We start from the raw sequence: 17,252 nt of genomic DNA on the forward strand, positions 1-17,252 counted from the left end.
GAGGGAGGGTCGAGCGGTCGGAGCGGCCCCCGGCTCCCAGCCCCCTCCTGGAGGCCGGAGCCACCGCCCCCAGGCCTCTCCAAGGCCACCGCTGGGAGCCCGGTCGCCCTTGGTCTCGCTAACGTCATTTGAACTGTTTGGGACTTCTGAGCAAGAGCCAATGAGTGGAGAGTCCGGCCGGGGAGAGTGGGTCAGCTTTTGTGTTTCACTTCAGGCTTTTATCACCTGGCTCAACTTCGGCCTGTTTGTCGGGAGTGAGGCCGGCGCCCGAGCTCCCACGCTACCGCCACCGGGAGGCAGTCCCCTTCGGAGGCCGGGGCTGGGGGCGCCAAGGCACCCTCAAGGCACCGTCAAGGCGGTGATGGAGGCCCAGGCACCCGAGCGCTGAAGGTCGGCGCGGGGCGCTCGGACGGCCGGGGTCCAGGGAGGTAACTGAATTTATAAACGACTCTCAGAGATTTCTGTCTCGCCCAAAGATTTTTATTTACCTCGATTGCTTCTCCGGTTTTCTAAGCTCGTTCATTGCTCTGTGTTATTTGAATGGTGACTGTCGACTTTTATTTCGTGAGAGATAAGAAACTTGGACAATAAAACTGCTCTAAACCTCGTGCGTAATATCAAGGAAAGGTTCGCGTTGTGTGTTAAATACAGTTTTTATTTTGACCAAAAAAGCACCTTCAAAAAAATATCCCGACTGCGGCAAAACGCCAAGCGGCAAATTGCATAACCGTGCTACCAGTGTAAGACAAGAGAGCCTACTTGAGGTATCCTTCTTCTCATTGTTCACTTGCCGGGTTTCGGTAACATCGCTGTAAATTACCAGCAAAACTTTGCTGGTTTTTTTGTTGCTTAACTTCTAGGCAGCTCCTCGAATATGTTGGAGAAATTGGGTTGCTTGTTTATAAACTTCATTTTCCATCAAGTCCAACCCTGAATTGCAGCCTGGTAGTCTGGAGGGAAAACACCTCACAGGCCTGTGGGAACGGGTGAGAAAAAGCCCAGCGTTAGTGGAAGGGCAGAAACAAACCCAGGGCAAGTGTCCTGCCAGCTCATTACCAGCTCTCACCTTTGGGGCTCTTCATTTACTCTGACAAACTGACCTACTATGCAAATGCTGTTCTGAGAGGAGTAATTTCATTTGGTTTAAGGGAAACCCTAATATGAAAAAAGGAGTAACAACAAAGACCTAGGGATAAACAAGCCCTATCTCCATCCCTCCTCCCTCAAAAGAAAGGAGGGGTCTTCCAGTTAACTAACCTCCTATACTCCTAACCTGGGATACTTACTGCCTTTCAAGTGCTATATGAAATTAGCAAGAATTCCTTATTTGCCAGCAAACTAACCAAAAGCAAAAGTAGAAGCCTTAAATCTGAACTCTTGGCCTGTGTATTTGTTAATGTCCTGGAAAGTTAGTTCTCACAGTATATTCCTGAACTAATCAGAGGAACACAACAGGCTCTTTCGTTGAACTCTGCAGACCCTTCCTATTTGTGTCCTATTCCATCACCCGCCTCCATCACACACAAGAAATAACAAAAGACCAGTCAGAGATAAAGACTGAGCAAAACTGTAGGAGAATTTATGAATGTTTTTCCTCCTCTAGAAGGAAGTACATTACCCTTGCTACTATTTATTAAATAGGAAAAAAGTGGGGATGAATCTAAATGCCTGGGAAAGTGTAAGGGGTCATCATCTTAATCTCTTCTCTCTTTTTTAGCTTTCAGTAACTAATAAGAAGCAAAAAGAAAGCTGGATAGTTGCTTTTGCTGAAGAGGTGGGGGTGGTAGATGTTGGAAAGCCCTGAAAGTCTTAAAAACCTTAAAAATGTGACTGGGGATGAAATAGGGCACTTGGTAGGAGGATGAATACATTATAATATTTCCCAGTCTACTTTTTAGTTTTTAAATATTCAGCAGTATTTTGTGACATCAAAGAAGAAGAGGTTAAAGACTGTGGATTATTTGGTAACTGATGGCGCTATTATATTGTCTTCTATTGCAGATTGCACTAATCATGACCCGTAATGGCATTTCCTTGTGACAGGTACATAAATGAAAAGCCTGTGAAAATTATGCAAGTTCTTGAAAAATATCAAGAACACAGGTTAGGAAGCATTGAGATGAAAATCAGATTCCCTAGAAAAAAGAAGAGAACTTTTAAATTACTTTTGCAAAACAGAACTTCTTTCTTCTTTTCTCAGAAAGTCTTAAGTTAGAGTTTGTTATCTGGTTTCTTCCTACCAAAGGTTTTTCTGCTTCCACATCTCATGCAAGATAAACCACCCATTTGAAATTCACCTTCCATGAGGATTTAAAGTAGTAGGGCAAATGAATACTGCTTTTCTGTGGCTGGGAAGGGGAGGGATACTTAATCGTCAGTTCTAGTGAGCAAAGGGGGATTATAGGATTCTCCGAAGAAAATCCAAAGAAACCAAGTTTCTATTTTGCCATTAACAAAACAAACAGGTCTCCTTTGCATTCTTTTAACAAACAATTTTAAAGTGTTGAACTGTTTTAGAAGCCTCTAAATTTGTCAAATAAGCTCTGCTTTCATTGGTGGTGTTTTTGTTGTTGTTATTTTCCAAATGTGCTTGGAAAAAAACCAAAGTACTGGATAGATTTGTTAATAAAATGGAAGAATTTGCTGGATTTGTGCATTTTTATTTCAGAGAGCCCTAATTTAATAGAGATTTTTTAAAATTAACATATAGGTTAGTTTTTTTAATGGAAAATATTCAAGGAGTGTTAGAATCACAAGATCTGGATTTATAAAGCACCTCCTCAGTCTTTAAGGTAAGGAAGATCCAGTCTAGTAAAGGACGGGTATAATTGCTACTTTGCGATATTTGTGTTACTCAAATGACACTATACTTTCAGACAACACTTGTCAAAAAGACAAATCTGCAAGAGACCAGTGAAAAGCAAACCACTGAAATATTAACCCTACCAAACACATACTTTAGCCAATAATTTTCCCTTACAATTCAGTGTCCGATGAAGGAGAAATTTACCGGGGTCAAATCAAGGCTCTTTGCCGTTAAGGAGGAGGGAGTGGGGGAGGGGAAGAAGAGGGAGGGACACGCGACAAACGTAAAACAAACTGGTGGCATTCAGCCTAGGAGACAGGTAACGTTCCGTAAGCGGGTGAGTTGTACAGGTCAGCTAAGCGCTCCAAAGCTTTCCAGAGTCGGGCAGTTTCGTGCTTCTTTGCTTTTTCCTTTAAACTGGCACTGCATCGGAGGAGTGCAGCAGGAGGGGGATTTTTCGATGTTGAGAAGCGACAGGTAGGAAAGGAAACCTGATCCGCCCCCAAAAGGCAGCAATTAAAGTCTTAACCAAGATCCATCTGTCGTGGGACCCCCACCCCCACTTTCCCTTAGCAAAGCCGTCCGGCGCTCTTTGTCTGAGTAGGGGAGAAGACACAAGTTCGGCGGCCCCAACAGCAAACGGAAAGACAGTTTCCAGCCTGGGCACACCCTGGGTGACTGCGCTTGGGTCAAGGACCGCTCCAAAGTGCCCCCGGGGGCGTGGTGCCTCTTCCAGAACCCCGGCCCGCGTTCTGCGCTCGCCCCATTCTGCACTTCTCTACCTCTGTATCTGTCCTCTCAGCAGCCCGGCGCCACCTCGAGACCTGAAACCCGGCACTTGCAGGCCTAGTGGCTAAGGCCGGTCGCATCTGGACCTTCCTCCCACCTGGCCCTTCGGCTACCTTCAACTTCCAATAAGACTCACGCCTCCTCCCCCATTTCCTTAGCAATCGGGTTTCCCCCACCCCACCCCCACCCCCATCCATCCAGCTGCTCTGTTTCGCGGCTGGGCATCTCTCCGGCTCTCCCAGCCCAGACTCTCGGTTTCCACTCTCCTTGGCCCGCCGAGCAGAGGCGGGATAGATCCCCCCCAAAAGACAGAGGGAGTGGCTCCTAGCTTCTTTTGGGCAATGGGGAAGGAAAAAGGGACTATTTTGGAGTATATGGAGGTCAATTTCCTCCGCTTGGGGTCCAACTTTGCATTCGGTGTGTAATTGATCAGCGGCTCAACAGTTCCAGGGTTTCTAGTTTGCTTGCATCCAGCTTCCCACCGCCGACCCTTTCCATCGCTCCTGCTGGAAGAGGACGCCCACACCCGCTTGGCCCGATGTCTGGCACCCGCCACCACCCGTTCTACACGCACCCATTCGGGGTAACTCACCAGGTAGATGGCACCCTGGGCTGCTGCGGGTGGCCACTCACAAGGGCTTGCAGGCCGCGAGACCTGGGAGCTGGCATCTCTGCGCTGTTCCTCTGCCTCTCGGCGCGGGCTCCAGGCTCCCACATCGTCCCGGTGCAGCGGCTAGTGAATGCCCGGCACTAGCACATCTGGCCGCAAGGCTAAGCTCTGCAAGATCGCAGGCTGGCCAAGGGGAGCGACCAGGATCGTGCGCACCGCTGCTCCCGGAACGCTCCTAGCCGCGGCCCGCCTGAGAGGTGAGAACCCGCGCTGCCGGAGTCGCTGGCCCTGGAGTCTTCCGGGAACACTCCTGACGCTCTGCAACAACTCCCAGGGAGTTTTGGCCTAGACGTCACACCCAGAGGGTGCTTGGAAGTGGGGCGTTGCAGGACATAGTCTCCAAGCGTTCTCTCCGAGGCGGAAGCGCGGCTAAGGCCACTCCCGGAGCGCAGGCAGGTCGCTATACTCATCGCCCCCATTTGCCCCCCTGCACACTCACCCTGGTTGTCGCCCGCGCTTCTTTGGGGAGGCGTGCGGACACCAGCAATCAGAAGATTGGAGGAGGAATCAATAACATTGCTTCCCTTCTCTGCCCAACAGTTATTTTAAATGCTCCGAGAGAGCTCTAGCTGAGCGCGGGTACTTAAAGAAAGACTCGTTCCGGGAGAGCGCGCGCGTATATTTGTGTGTGAGGGGGGTGGGGGTGGACTCGGTCCTAGCCGAGGCTTCTTTTGGTGTGACTCTCGCGTATTCCCTGCAACTCCTCCTTAACTTTGTGGATGGAGTGTGTCTCTCCCAAGCTTTTGTCGTGGCATCGCACTTACAAAACCACAAACACAAAACAATCCTCCGGTAGGCCTTTAATTCTCAGAGGCATTTAGGGAGGCCAGTTACCTGCTGGCGTCTTCCAAATGGTCCAGAGTCGGTTCGGGCCGCGGAGACTTCGGGACTCCGGGAGTCCTTGGTCCCGGGCCCCAGAGGAAGAGAGAGACTGCGGGGGAGGAGGCGCGGCTCCCACCCAGGTCCAGCACCGGCCGGGAGAAACCAAGCGGGGAAGGCTAGGATTTCGCTGCCGGAGGCTTCCTGGCCGTGGCTTTCTAGAGCCTGGCGTTTGATAAATATAGCCTGGCGTTTGCCCCTGAATTAGAGTCTGTTTCCTTATTTAGCCCTTGCACAATGATTTTAGATGATGTCATTTAGAGCTAAACGAGAAAATTGATCTCAGATTTGCTTGGCTTCTAAAGCCTGGTTAAGCAGATTGAGAATTAAAAAGACAGAGGAAAAAGCAAAGCGGGGGAGGGGGGGCGGACGGAGGAGACCGAAGTGTGCGCCCGAAGAATGTGTGAGCGGAGGGGAGGGCCCGCGGTGCGGAGGAGAGCGCCCCCGCCTCTTCTGGGCGGGGGAACCTCACTCACCAATGAAAAGTAGTCACTGACTGCCGAGGGGGGGAAAAAAGTTTTCCTGTTGACTGTTGGAAGCGAATTGAGCAATTATCTAGTTTACCTTCTCCTCTTGGAAGTTAACGATTGGCGAGATCTTGGCTGCGTTATTGACACAACACTTTCTATTGATAGAAATAAGTAGTGATTGTCCCCGAGTCATTGGTGCGCCAAGAACTCTGCGATGGGCTGGCAGGAGTCCATTGGGCTGGGCAGGCAGGTTCGGCTGGTGATGCTGGGGAGGAGGAGGAAGAGGCTGCTGGTGGTGATGGTGCCCGTCCCCTTCTCCGCAGGTCTGTGACAAGCAGGGAACAAGGCAACGACGGCGCAACCCGGCCCCGGCTGACGACGGACGCTGGCGACTCCGACATGGACAGTAGCTGCCACAACGCGACTGCCAAAATGTTAGCGACTGCTCCGGCCCGGGGCAACGTGATGAACACCTCCAAACCCTTGGCTTTCTCCATCGAAAGAATCATGGCACGCACCCCCGAGCCCAAAGCCCTGCCCGTCCCCCACTTCCTGCAGGGAGCCGTGCCCAAAGGGGACCCCAAGCACTCGCTGCATCTTAACTCGTCGATCCCCTGCATGATCCCCTTCGTGCCTGTGGCGTACGACACGAACCCCAAGGCGGGGATGACGGGCGCAGAGCCCCGAAAGGCGAGTCTCGAGGCTCCGGGGGCCCCGGCCTCAGCACCCGCGGCGCCCGCGTTCAGCTGCAGCGACCTGCTCAACTGCGCGCTGAGTCTCAAGAGTGACCTGGCCCGCGACGCGCTACCGCTGCAGCAGTACAAGCTGGTAAGGCCGCGGGTGGTCAACCATTCCTCCTTCCACGCCATGGGCGCCCTGTGCTACCTGAACCGAGGTGACGGCCCGTGCCACCCGGCGGCCGGCGTCAACATCCACCCGGTGGCCTCCTACTTCCTCAGTTCCCCTTTGCACCCGCAGCCAAAAACGTATTTAGCCGAAAGGAATAAACTGGTGGTCCCGGCGGTGGAGAAGTACCCCTCGGGAGTAGCTTTCAAAGACTTGTCTCAGGCTCAGCTGCAGCACTACATGAAAGAAAGCGCCCAGCTTCTGTCGGAAAAAATAGCATTCAAAACCTCTGACTTCAGCCGAGGCTCTCCTAACACCAAACCCAAAGTTTTCACTTGCGAAGTGTGTGGAAAGGCAAGTACTGGGGGGCGGGGGGCGGGGGCGGTGAGTCTTCTTTCCTTCCTTCTAAATTTATTTTGTAATTATTTGTATACACTTGTCAGAATGTTATCACCTCCTTCCCTTTCCTCTACCCGGGGGTGATCTCCAAGGGCTGTTTGGGCTAACCTGTTGTACTTGTGTTTAATTTTAAGGTCTTTAACGCGCACTATAACTTAACCCGTCACATGCCGGTGCACACAGGAGCCAGACCCTTCGTTTGCAAAGTGTGTGGAAAGGGCTTCAGGCAAGCCAGCACCCTGTGCAGACACAAGATCATTCACACCCAGGTGTGTTCGACTGTGTCAGTTTCACCTGGTTTGTTTCCGAACGGTTTTGTTTTTGTCTTAATGGCCGATAAACTCTTAACTCCCTGCAGTTAAGGTTTGTTTGAAATGTGCCGGCTGGACGTAGGGGAAATGCCGGTATTGTTTACCTTTGTTCTGCTTAAAAGCATGAGGGAGAGCATGACAGTGTTTTGAGTTTTTCAGACTCCACTCAATAACAAAGTAGCTTCACTTCTCTGCTTGTTTCTTCTTTCCGCTTAGGAAAAACCCCATAAATGTAACCAGTGTGGCAAAGCGTTTAATAGAAGTTCTACTTTAAACACGCATACCCGAATACACGCAGGCTACAAACCGTTTGTGTGTGAATTCTGTGGCAAAGGATTTCATCAAAAAGGTATGGAACCCAGAAGGCGTTGTCTTTCGCGGGAGTCTTACCGAAAGCCCTCAGTTCTGGGGGCTGTTTCAGAAGATGTGTTTTAAGTGCACCCAGTTACCAGCGCGTGCGTTGCCTTTCCAACCTCCTATCCCTAAGTGGGATTAGACAAAGGCATGGCTCGTACACAGAGGGGATATTTCTTTTTAACCTCTTGTTCTCGTTTTATAGAACTGAATTAATAACTATTGTATTGAAATGTAGCGGGAACGACCTCATTGTCGATATTTTAAAATAACTTCGGGGAGCCGAGTGCAGGTGGGCATCTAAGTCCTGCCCGGGGCTGTCGGATCTGTGGCCCCTCTTCTCCCGCCTCCTGGTCCTTCCATCGTCTGCCTCTCCCTTTTCAAGCTCTCTTTTCAGGTCCACGTCCCTGTCGTTTGTCTGTTGCAGGGAATTACAAAAACCACAAGCTGACCCACAGCGGGGAGAAGCAGTTCAAGTGCAATATTTGCAACAAGGCTTTCCATCAGGTTTACAACCTCACGTTCCACATGCACACCCACAACGACAAGAAGCCCTTCACCTGCCCCACGTGCGGCAAGGGCTTCTGCCGGAACTTTGACCTCAAGAAGCACGTCCGGAAGCTACACGACAGCGGCCTCGGGCTGCCGCGCCCGTCGGCTGGGGAGCCAGGTGCGGACCCGTCGCCCCCTCTCCAGCCGCCGCCGCCGCCAGCGACGCTGCCGCCTCTGCCGCCGCCGCTGCCGCCCCCGGGGCCCCTGCAGCCTGGGCTCCATCCGGGCCACCAGTGATCAAGGCCAAAGTCTCTTCCCCGCCCCAGCCGGGTTCCTCACTCCGGAAGCAGCTGGCGGAATAGAGCTGGACCTCTCTACCCAAACTCGTCTGTAGAACCAAGGGCATGTTGGGCCCCACGCGTTAGCGCCAACCAGAAGCCTCTGAATCCCCTGGTCTTTTCTCCTCTTGCATGCACCTGCTACGTGGTTTCGTGTATTATATGCTATATAGGCACTAACAATTATGAGAAAACTTGGGGGTTTGTGTTCTGATTTTTTTTTTTAATTTGGAAAGACTTTCATCTCGGGTGGAGAGATGGTGTTTCTTTTGTTTTTTAAAACAAATTTTCTGCTGTATTTATTGAGATCTGTATTACCCTACGCGGGCTTGCTGCAACCGTTTTAATTTTATTATTGTATATATTCCCATTGTGTTGATTCTGCAATCTCGAGATGCCTGCCGATTGTTTATTACCATTTTCTCTTTCCCTGAAGTCAAAACCAAACTCTGTGTGTATGTTATATATACACGCATAGATGTGTGTGTCTGTTAAGACACATGCCACATTCATGAGCTCACATGCACATATGCACACATACACGTTAGATAAGGGTGGTTCATTATGGATGAATTTGAAGTTGAAATTTTGGTTTTGATTCTTGCACGTGAAAACTGCTTCATTGACTTGGAAATAAATCCTTGGAACATGCTTATTTAATCAACAACCTTCAGGGCTCTGTTGCTGTTTTTCAGCTAGAGATCACTGATTCTGACCCCCTCAGCCTTCTTCTTTTTTAAAATGTTCAACCATGGATTAGTACTGCCCAATGTTCTAAACAATTCACCAAGAGCAAATAATAGTCTCTCCAAATAACAGCAAATTGTTACAACTTTGGTAAAGTAAGGAAATTTGATTCAGTTCAAAGAAGATGTGGGCTTTCTAACAGAAGCATATCTTTGTCCTGGACCATCGGATGTGTTTGTGGTGCAAAGTTAAGTGGGAACAACATATCTAGAAGGTGCATGCAATACACACCTTCACACAGGATTACAAGGATGCCTTGTAAACGGGGGATCTATTGTTCATACCCTGAAGGCACAAACTGACTTGTACACAGCTGGCAAAGGAAGCCTGCATGTTTTTATGTGTCTATGTATGTTTGTAGACGAATATGCCTCCATTCAAGGAGGAAACATGGATGAAAACCAAACTGTGGCGGGTGCCAGGTCCTTGAAATGCTTCAAGTGTTAATCAGCAGCTCTGCTGTGAGCTCGGGCTCTGGTGTTTTCTAACTGCAAGTCTCTCCTGTTTTCTTGCCAAAACAGTGAAACAACTGCTAAAGACTTTAATTAAGAGGGGTAATTAGTTCAGATTTATCAAAGCCGGGTTGTTATACTATTAGCTGCTCAGTAGAAGCTGCCAGACAAGCTCCCAGCCCAGCCCAGCCATCCTGCTGCAGCGGGGCCACATCCAGGGAGAGAGGCTGGGGGTGGGGGGAGTGGGCAGCAGGGGTCCCTGTAACCCCGGGAGCCTCGGGGTGCATCTCAGCCTCTCCCTCGGCCTGGCGCTCTGGCTAGGCCAGGCTATGATGCAGAACCCACCGCGGATCCTCACCAAGAGCTTAGGATCCCCTCCCGCACCGGGGCAGGGCGGTCTTCCTGGCCCTCCTAGTGCCTCGACGGTTGCAAGAGAGGTTCGGGGAAGGAGTTTAAATTTTTGATCTGGCCTCAAAGAGAGTCTTGAGGGCCGCTGAAGGAAATGCGGCGAAAGAGACAGGCTGGAGGAAGGGAAGGTAGGCGGGGGACACCTCCCGGCGAGACGGCGATTTCCTTGTCAACAAGAGCCCCGCATTTCCAGGTAGTGGAAGGATTGACGGCTTCCAGGATCCGAGAACCGACGACCCGAGGGGTTCCTCGGCGGTCCAAGACTGAGAGAGGTGGTAGACATCCTGGGTGAGGCGACCACCGACGAGTGGGTGAGCGGGTCCCACAGGACACCCTAGCCAAGTTCCACTGGAACCCCTCTCGGGTTGGGGAGCCCAAGACCCCGGCCACGGAGTGGACAGCAGAGCTTCCGAGAGTAAGGAATTCCTGGTTCCGCGTGCAGAGGTCGGGTCTAGACTTCCCAGCCCTTGAGCTGGGACACACGCCCTTCATCAGTCACCCCATCGCCCCCGGGGCACTGGGACTCTGAAGTCCCAATCCGGCAATCTAGAAATCGAACCCCAATCTTTCTCTTTTCTTGACCTCCCCACACCTCCCCTTATCCTTTGCTGAGACTAGATCCCTGTTAGATTTAACTTCAGAAAGAGATGGAGAGTTTTGAAATTCCATAGGTGGGTAAATTCTGAATCTACGAGGCTGGCAGAACGGCCATTCCTGTTGAATATCTCAGCCAAGTAGAAAATCTTGTCCGAGGTGCTTGCCACATTCCCTCAGAGCAGCTGCCTGAGCCCCAGGGAGCTTGGGGGGAATATCGAGGTAGCTTAGTCGAATCTTGAAAGCGTTTGTTCTCTTTAGGTACACAGAATGAAGTCAAAGGTCATTATAAAGGGCAGAAAATGGCCTTTGCCTCTTGAATTTATTCTCAATAAGTATTTGAACTTATTCTCAAAACCAGGATGTAATTCTCCCAGACTTTCAAGGTTACACAGTTTTACTGGTGGAAAAGAAAATGAGCATATTTGAGGAAAATTACTAAGCCATAAAGCACTTATAGTTAGGAAGTACTTATAAGTGGTCCTCCCATCTTTTAGCCCCTGCCAGTGTACCTTGACTTGTGTTGAAAAAGAAGTCTTCTAGGGAAGGATAAAATTGGTCTGTTGAGGGGGGCCGAGGTATAGAGGATGTTATGGTAATCTGAATGACCTTTTGCAGGTCTGATTTGGGATGGGGCAGCCATTCCAGAGAAGACAGGCAATGGAACCCTTGTCTGTCTGGTCACAGGTTTCAGTAGCCTGAAGTAGTGATGATTAAGTAGGAGAAGCCAAAAGGAAATTCTCAAATCTAAGCACTCAGGAGAACTACTTGTCAGGAGGTGAATCATCAATGAACTTTGATTTATGACAAAGCTGTTAGAACTCACTGAACATCAAGGAGAATCTCTTTAAAGACAGGATGAGCTTAGAGATTAGTTGGAGTGGTGGCTGCTGGGGAAGGGGGTGTTGAAAATTGACGAAAAGGGCTACTTAGCTAATAGTCAATAGAAGACCTTACAGTTCTCCCACTTCCAACAGATATTAAAAGGTGCCCTTTCACTATCTAACCTGAATGTTTGTGTTTGTGTGTGCTTGTATAAATGTTTGTGTTCATTCATGAGATAGGCACCCCAATGGTATGCATCACAAATTGACTCACATCTCAATCCACTATCTTTAGCCAGCAAATTCTCTCCTTTTATCTGCAGAGGGGAATGGTTTATCTTCAACTCTCAGCTGGAGTTATTAATAACTTTGGGTACAGGGGAAGGTGGCCCATCAGACTGCAGGAACCAGTTTTAGAAAGTTACTGATCTGGGGCCTTATGTTTTGCTCAGTTTGGGAAATCACAATGTAGAATGGAATTAATAACATAAGTAATTAACACTTACAAATTTTATTTTAATCCAGATCCCAAATTCTGATTTCTAATAATCTCTTCTCAAAGGATATAAAATGTTCCAACTTTAAAAAATTTAGTTTGAGAACAAGTTGTTATTGTGCAAGGTTAGGACTGAAGTGTCAATTTTTCAATAGTAAATGGAAGGATTTTTAGGGGCTCATCAGAGCAGTTATTTGTTCGTGAAGTTTGCAACTTAGTGAGTTTTTTTGTAGAACTTTGCTCCTTTCTAAATATGAAAGGAATGAATTCACAAGGTGCAATGGAATCTAGTTTCCAGAAACGTGAACACTGTATTAAACAGTTGCCTCTTAGTTAGTGGCAGATAAGTCAGAAATCATAATTTTGTTAGATGTGGGGACAACTCAAAGCATTGACTAAGTTATAACTGTAATGGAACATTTTGTCTTTGCAAAATATTTATCCCCAAATATATAGTATAAAATACAAATGATCTCAAATTCAAAATTAGGGTTTATTTCTTATAGAAACATTTTTTTGTCACTTTATAAACCCTTTTAATAGGTAAAACCTTTATGATGCATAAAGTTTTTGATTTTAAGGGATCATGACTTGCTCTGTTACAAACAGTATATTTCAAAAGCATGAAAAGTAAACACAAACCTAAATCTCAGTGGGTAAGAATATGCAGTTGTTGTCTGGTCCCAGGAAACATTGCCTTTTTCTATATTTTTGCCAAAAACACATGTTGCTTTCACACAAGAAATTTGTTTCCATTAGGTTAATTAAAGACCAAAAAATAAATGATATTTGCAATTATAAGATACCTTATTATAGATGTCATTGTTTCTAGAAATCTATTCATATGTCCATTCCAGCTCTAGGCAGACTAAAAACAAATACATTCATCAACCCACTGGTCATTAATATTCTCTTGGTGTTGAAGCAATTGCCAGTTCAAGCCAGGATAGGTTACTTACTCCAGGCAATAAAGAAGAGGAAGCTTGGTTTTTAAATGACCTTGATAGGAAAAGCTACCTCTGCTATTATACTTTTTCTGCTTGTATTGTAACATGTTGCTTATAATGAACTTTGAAGAAAAGTCAAAATCCATCATGCATTTGACCATTCAAATATCACAAATAACCATATACATTTTCTGTTCAAGTCCAAGGTGATATTGGTGTCAAATGAAATCATATTGTTATTGGTCTTATGAAGATCAAGTTATTAAATAAAGATGAAATAAAATTCTGTCAGTACAAGTCTCCAGGGCTAATATTTTGCTGTCAAACAAACAAATGTTTCTCATGGGCACAAAGCTATGGGAGTAGGGAGAAACAGCATCATGTACCAGTTCCTCACTCAAGCTACAAATCTATTCCCCAGTGAAGAACAGATTTCCAGTCTGATTGAATGTTCTTCTTGATAGCAATAATACACACTTTTTTGTGTGAGAAATATCAAAGTTCAGACCAATGCGGAACCCTTGAAGCATAGTAGCAAATATTGAGATATCTCTTGATAGCCCACATAGAAATGTAACTGGAGGAGAAACTGGCAAACTGTTTCAGTATTCTTGCCTGGGAAATCCCATGGACAGAGGAGCTTGGTGGGCTACAGTCCATGGGGTTGCAAAGACTTGGACGTGACTGAGCACTCACGCATACATAGAAATGTAATCTGTCAGTTAAAGGTGAACAAAACCTGGAATTGGTGAAACATTCCACACATGTAGATTGTTTACACAAATTTCTGAGTAAGATTTGCATTTTTTAAAATTTCGGCTAGAACTAAAGTTTGGAAGAAACCTCTATAGAACAAACAGCCTAGTTTCTTCAACAAACATTAGTAAGAGAGTGGGAGGGACAGCTGGAAAAAGAGAAGCAAATGGTACGGGGACCTGTAGAAAGGCTGAGCGCAAGGCGGAAGAGGATGAGGGCAAGGAGGAAAACAACTATCACTTAGATTAAAAAACATTTTTTTAATGTGGACCATTTTTTTAAAAGTCTTTATCGAATTTGTTACAATATTACTTCTGTTTTATGTTTTAGCTTTTTGGCCCAAAGGCATGAAGGATCTTAGCTCCCCCACCCGGGACTGAACCTGTGGGTTGCAAGAAGGGGAAGTCTTAACCACTGGACCGCCAGGTAAGTCCCCAAAGAGATTTTAAAGATGGTTGCCATGTTTTTAACATAGCTATTTAACAGTTGCTAAAATAGTGCTATTAATAATCAACCGCTACATATAAATCTTATTTCAACCCCAAATTAATGAAATAAACTGTAAAAATGAAAGTCATTTGTAACATCTGAGACAATTGGAAATTTGAACACTGTTTAATAAAATTAACAAATCATGTTTACTTTCTGAGATATGAAAAAAGAATAGTGGTTTTGTTTTACAAAAAAAAACAGTTCTTTTAGAACTGCATTCAATGATTTAAGAGTGAAGTGATATCAGGAATTTGCTTTAAAATAATCCAGGAGAAGGGAAGGGGTATAAGTACAGATGAGTAACATTGGCCATGAATTAATCCTTGTTGAAGCTGGGTAATGATAAACAATACTATATTATACAACCTGAATACTTTGATTAAATTTAAATTTTCACTTAAAAATATTTTACAGTAAGTTGTATCATAAAACATTTTCTCCCTAAATACTCCTATTCCTATCACCTGAAAGCATTACTTGTGTATCCTGAATAAAGCATTAATTGTCTATGCTGTTCTTTTTAGTCTGATTCTAGCATTAATACCATTACAATAAAAAACCTTAAACATTTTGTAGAATTAAATAATTCTACAATAAAGCAATTACATAACTGTCAGTTTGTGGAAAAGAATGTAAAGGAAGAGAACCAATGAATCTACTCTCTAAAGAAGCAAAATGTGAGAATAAATGACAGTTGAAAGATTATATTGGTTAAGATATTTGTGATAGTCAGAAGAAATATATATATGCAAGGGTTAAATGAAAAGCAGTACAAAAAAGGGAAACTTCAGCATTGTGTAGCAACTCAGTACCAAGAAAACCAAAACCAAAACTCAGTGTTCATTCATTATTTCATTGATTCATTCAAAGTGCTTGGGTCTGGGTATCCAATAAGAATTAACATTCATATTATTTTATGTTCCTGTAATTCACATTTTATCTTGGAAAACAAAAAATTGTGTGTAGGCTCAACAGACTTCCCTTTCACTAAGACTGATATGATCTAAATGGATGAAAGACCTCCTTGCTAATATAGGACCTAATGTAGGAGCCTCTGGTATGGTACCATGGGACCAGATGACTAGCTGCTGGTACATTGACTACACTGGACTCCTTCTTCTTGAAGGACAGTATGTTGTTTTTTGCTGGAAAAGATACATATTCTGTACATAGATTTGTCTTTCTTGTGCATAGTGTTTTTGCCAGCACTTTCATTTATGGATTCGCTAAATTCCTCATTTACTTTTCTATCACATGAAATTTTCAGGCTAAGAAATTTTACAGCAAGAAAATGAGGCTACTAAGTACCCAGTGAGTACAAAGAAATTTGCAATGCCTAAGAAATCCAATGCATATAATTGTTGTTATCCATCATATGTATCTTACAAATAGCTGAGAAAAGAAGAGATGCTAAAGGCAAAGGAGAAAAGAAAAGATGTATCCATTTGAATGCAGAGTTCCAAAGAATAGCAAGGAGAGAGAAAGAAGCCTTCCTCAGTGATCCATGCAAAGAAATAGAGGAAAACAATAGAATGGGAAAGACTAGAGATCTCTTCAAAAAAATTAGAGATACCAAGGGAACATTTCATGCAAAGATGGGCTCAATAAAGGACAGAAATGGTATGGACCTAACAGAAGCAGAAGATATTAAGAAGAGGTGGTAACAATACAGTGAAAAACTATACAAAAAAGATCTTCATGACCCAGACAACCACAATGGTACGATCACTCACCTACAGCCAGACATCCTGGAATGCGAAGTCAAGTGGGCCTTAGGAAGCATCACTATGAACAAAGCTAGTGGAGGTGATGGAATTCCAATGGAGCTATTTAAAATCCTAAAAAATGATGCTGTGAAAGTGCTGCAATCATTACACCAGCACATTTGAAAAACTCAGCAGTGGCCACAGGACTGGAAAAAGTCAGTTTTCATTCCAGTCCCCAAGAAAGGCAATGTCAAAGAATGCTCAAACTGCTACACAATTGCACTCATCTCACATGCTAGTAAAGTAATGCTCAAAATTCTCCAAGCCAGGCTTCAAGAGTATGTGAACTGTGAACTTCCAAATGTTCAAGCTGGATTTAGAAAAGCTGGAGGAACCAGAGATCAAATTGCCAACATCTGCTGAATCATCGAAAATGCAGGAGAATACCAGAAAAACACCTACTTCTGCTTTATTAATTACGCCAAAGCCTTTGACTGTGTAGATCACAGCAAACTGGAATATTCTTGATGCTGCTGCTGCTAAGTCGCTTCAGTGGTGTCTAACTCTGTGCTACCCCATAGACAGCAGCCCAACAGGCTCCTCTGTCCACAGGATTGTCCAGGCAAGAATACTGGAGCGGGTTGCCATTTCCTTCTCCAAGGCATGCATGCATGCTAAGTTGCTTCAGCTGTGTCTGACTCTGTCCGACCCTATGGACAGCAACCCACCAGGCTCCTCTGTCCACGAGATTCTCTAGGCAAGAATACTGGAGTGGGTTGCCATTTCCTCCTCAGGGAATATTCTTAAAGAGATGAAAATACCAGACCACCTGACCCGCCTCTGAGAAATCTATATTCAGGTCAAGAAGCAACAGTTAGAACTGGACATGGAACAACAGACTGGTTCCAAATCAGGAAAGGAGTACATCAAGGCTGTATATTGTCACCCTGCTTATTTAACTTTTATGCAGAGTACATCATGAGAAACGCTGGGCTGGATGAAACACAAGCTGGAATCAAGATTTCCAGGACAAATATCAATAACCTCAGATATGCAGATGACACCATCCTTATGGCAGAAAGTGAAGAAGAACTAAAGAGCCTCTTGATGAAAGTGAGAGAGGAGAGTGAAAAAGTTGGCTTAAACCTCAGCATTCAGAAAACGAAGATCATGGCATCCAGTCCCATCACTTCATGGCAAATAGATGGGGAAACAGTGGAAACAGTGTCAGACTTTATTTTTGGGGGGGCTCCAAAATCACTGCAGATGGTGACAGCAGCCATGAAATTAAAAGGAAAAAAAGCTATGACCAACCTAGACAGCATATTAAAAAACAGAGACATTACTTTGCCAACAAAGATCCATCTAGTCAAAGCTATGGTTTTTCCAGTAGTCATGTGTGAATGTGAGACTTGGACTATAAAGAAAGCTGAGTGCTGAAGAATTGATGTTTTTGAACTGTGGTATTGGAGAGGG

The 17,252-nt window shown here is 45.6% G+C and overlaps 1 protein-coding gene and 1 long non-coding RNA gene across 2 annotated transcripts; one reads left to right on the forward strand and one right to left on the reverse strand.

The window, feature by feature from the left end:
* Window positions 1–637: 637 nt before the first annotated feature.
* On the reverse strand, window positions 638–5,545 carry LOC147373911 (uncharacterized). Its single transcript, XR_015163057.1, has 2 exons — window positions 4,188–5,545; window positions 638–974 (listed from the first exon to the last, which is right to left on the reverse strand). It is a non-coding gene; the product is annotated as an uncharacterized LOC147373911 (long non-coding RNA).
* Window positions 5,546–5,823: 278 nt separating this feature from the next.
* On the forward strand, window positions 5,824–8,909 carry FEZF1 (FEZ family zinc finger 1). The gene is made up of 4 exons (XM_086395872.1): window positions 5,824–6,814; window positions 6,994–7,128; window positions 7,387–7,519; window positions 7,952–8,909. Exons 1-4 carry the CDS (start codon window positions 6,014–6,016, stop codon window positions 8,311–8,313), a joined length of 1,431 nt encoding a protein of 476 aa, XP_086251998.1. The 5' UTR covers window positions 5,824–6,013; the 3' UTR covers window positions 8,314–8,909.
* The last annotated feature ends 8,343 nt before the right edge of the window (window positions 8,910–17,252 follow it).

Source organism: Bos grunniens, chromosome 4, assembly GCF_055505025.1.
Source record: "Bos grunniens cultivar Pamir isolate PY7600 chromosome 4, Bosgru_T2T1.0, whole genome shotgun sequence".
Lineage (NCBI taxonomy): Eukaryota > Metazoa > Chordata > Mammalia > Artiodactyla > Bovidae > Bos > Bos grunniens.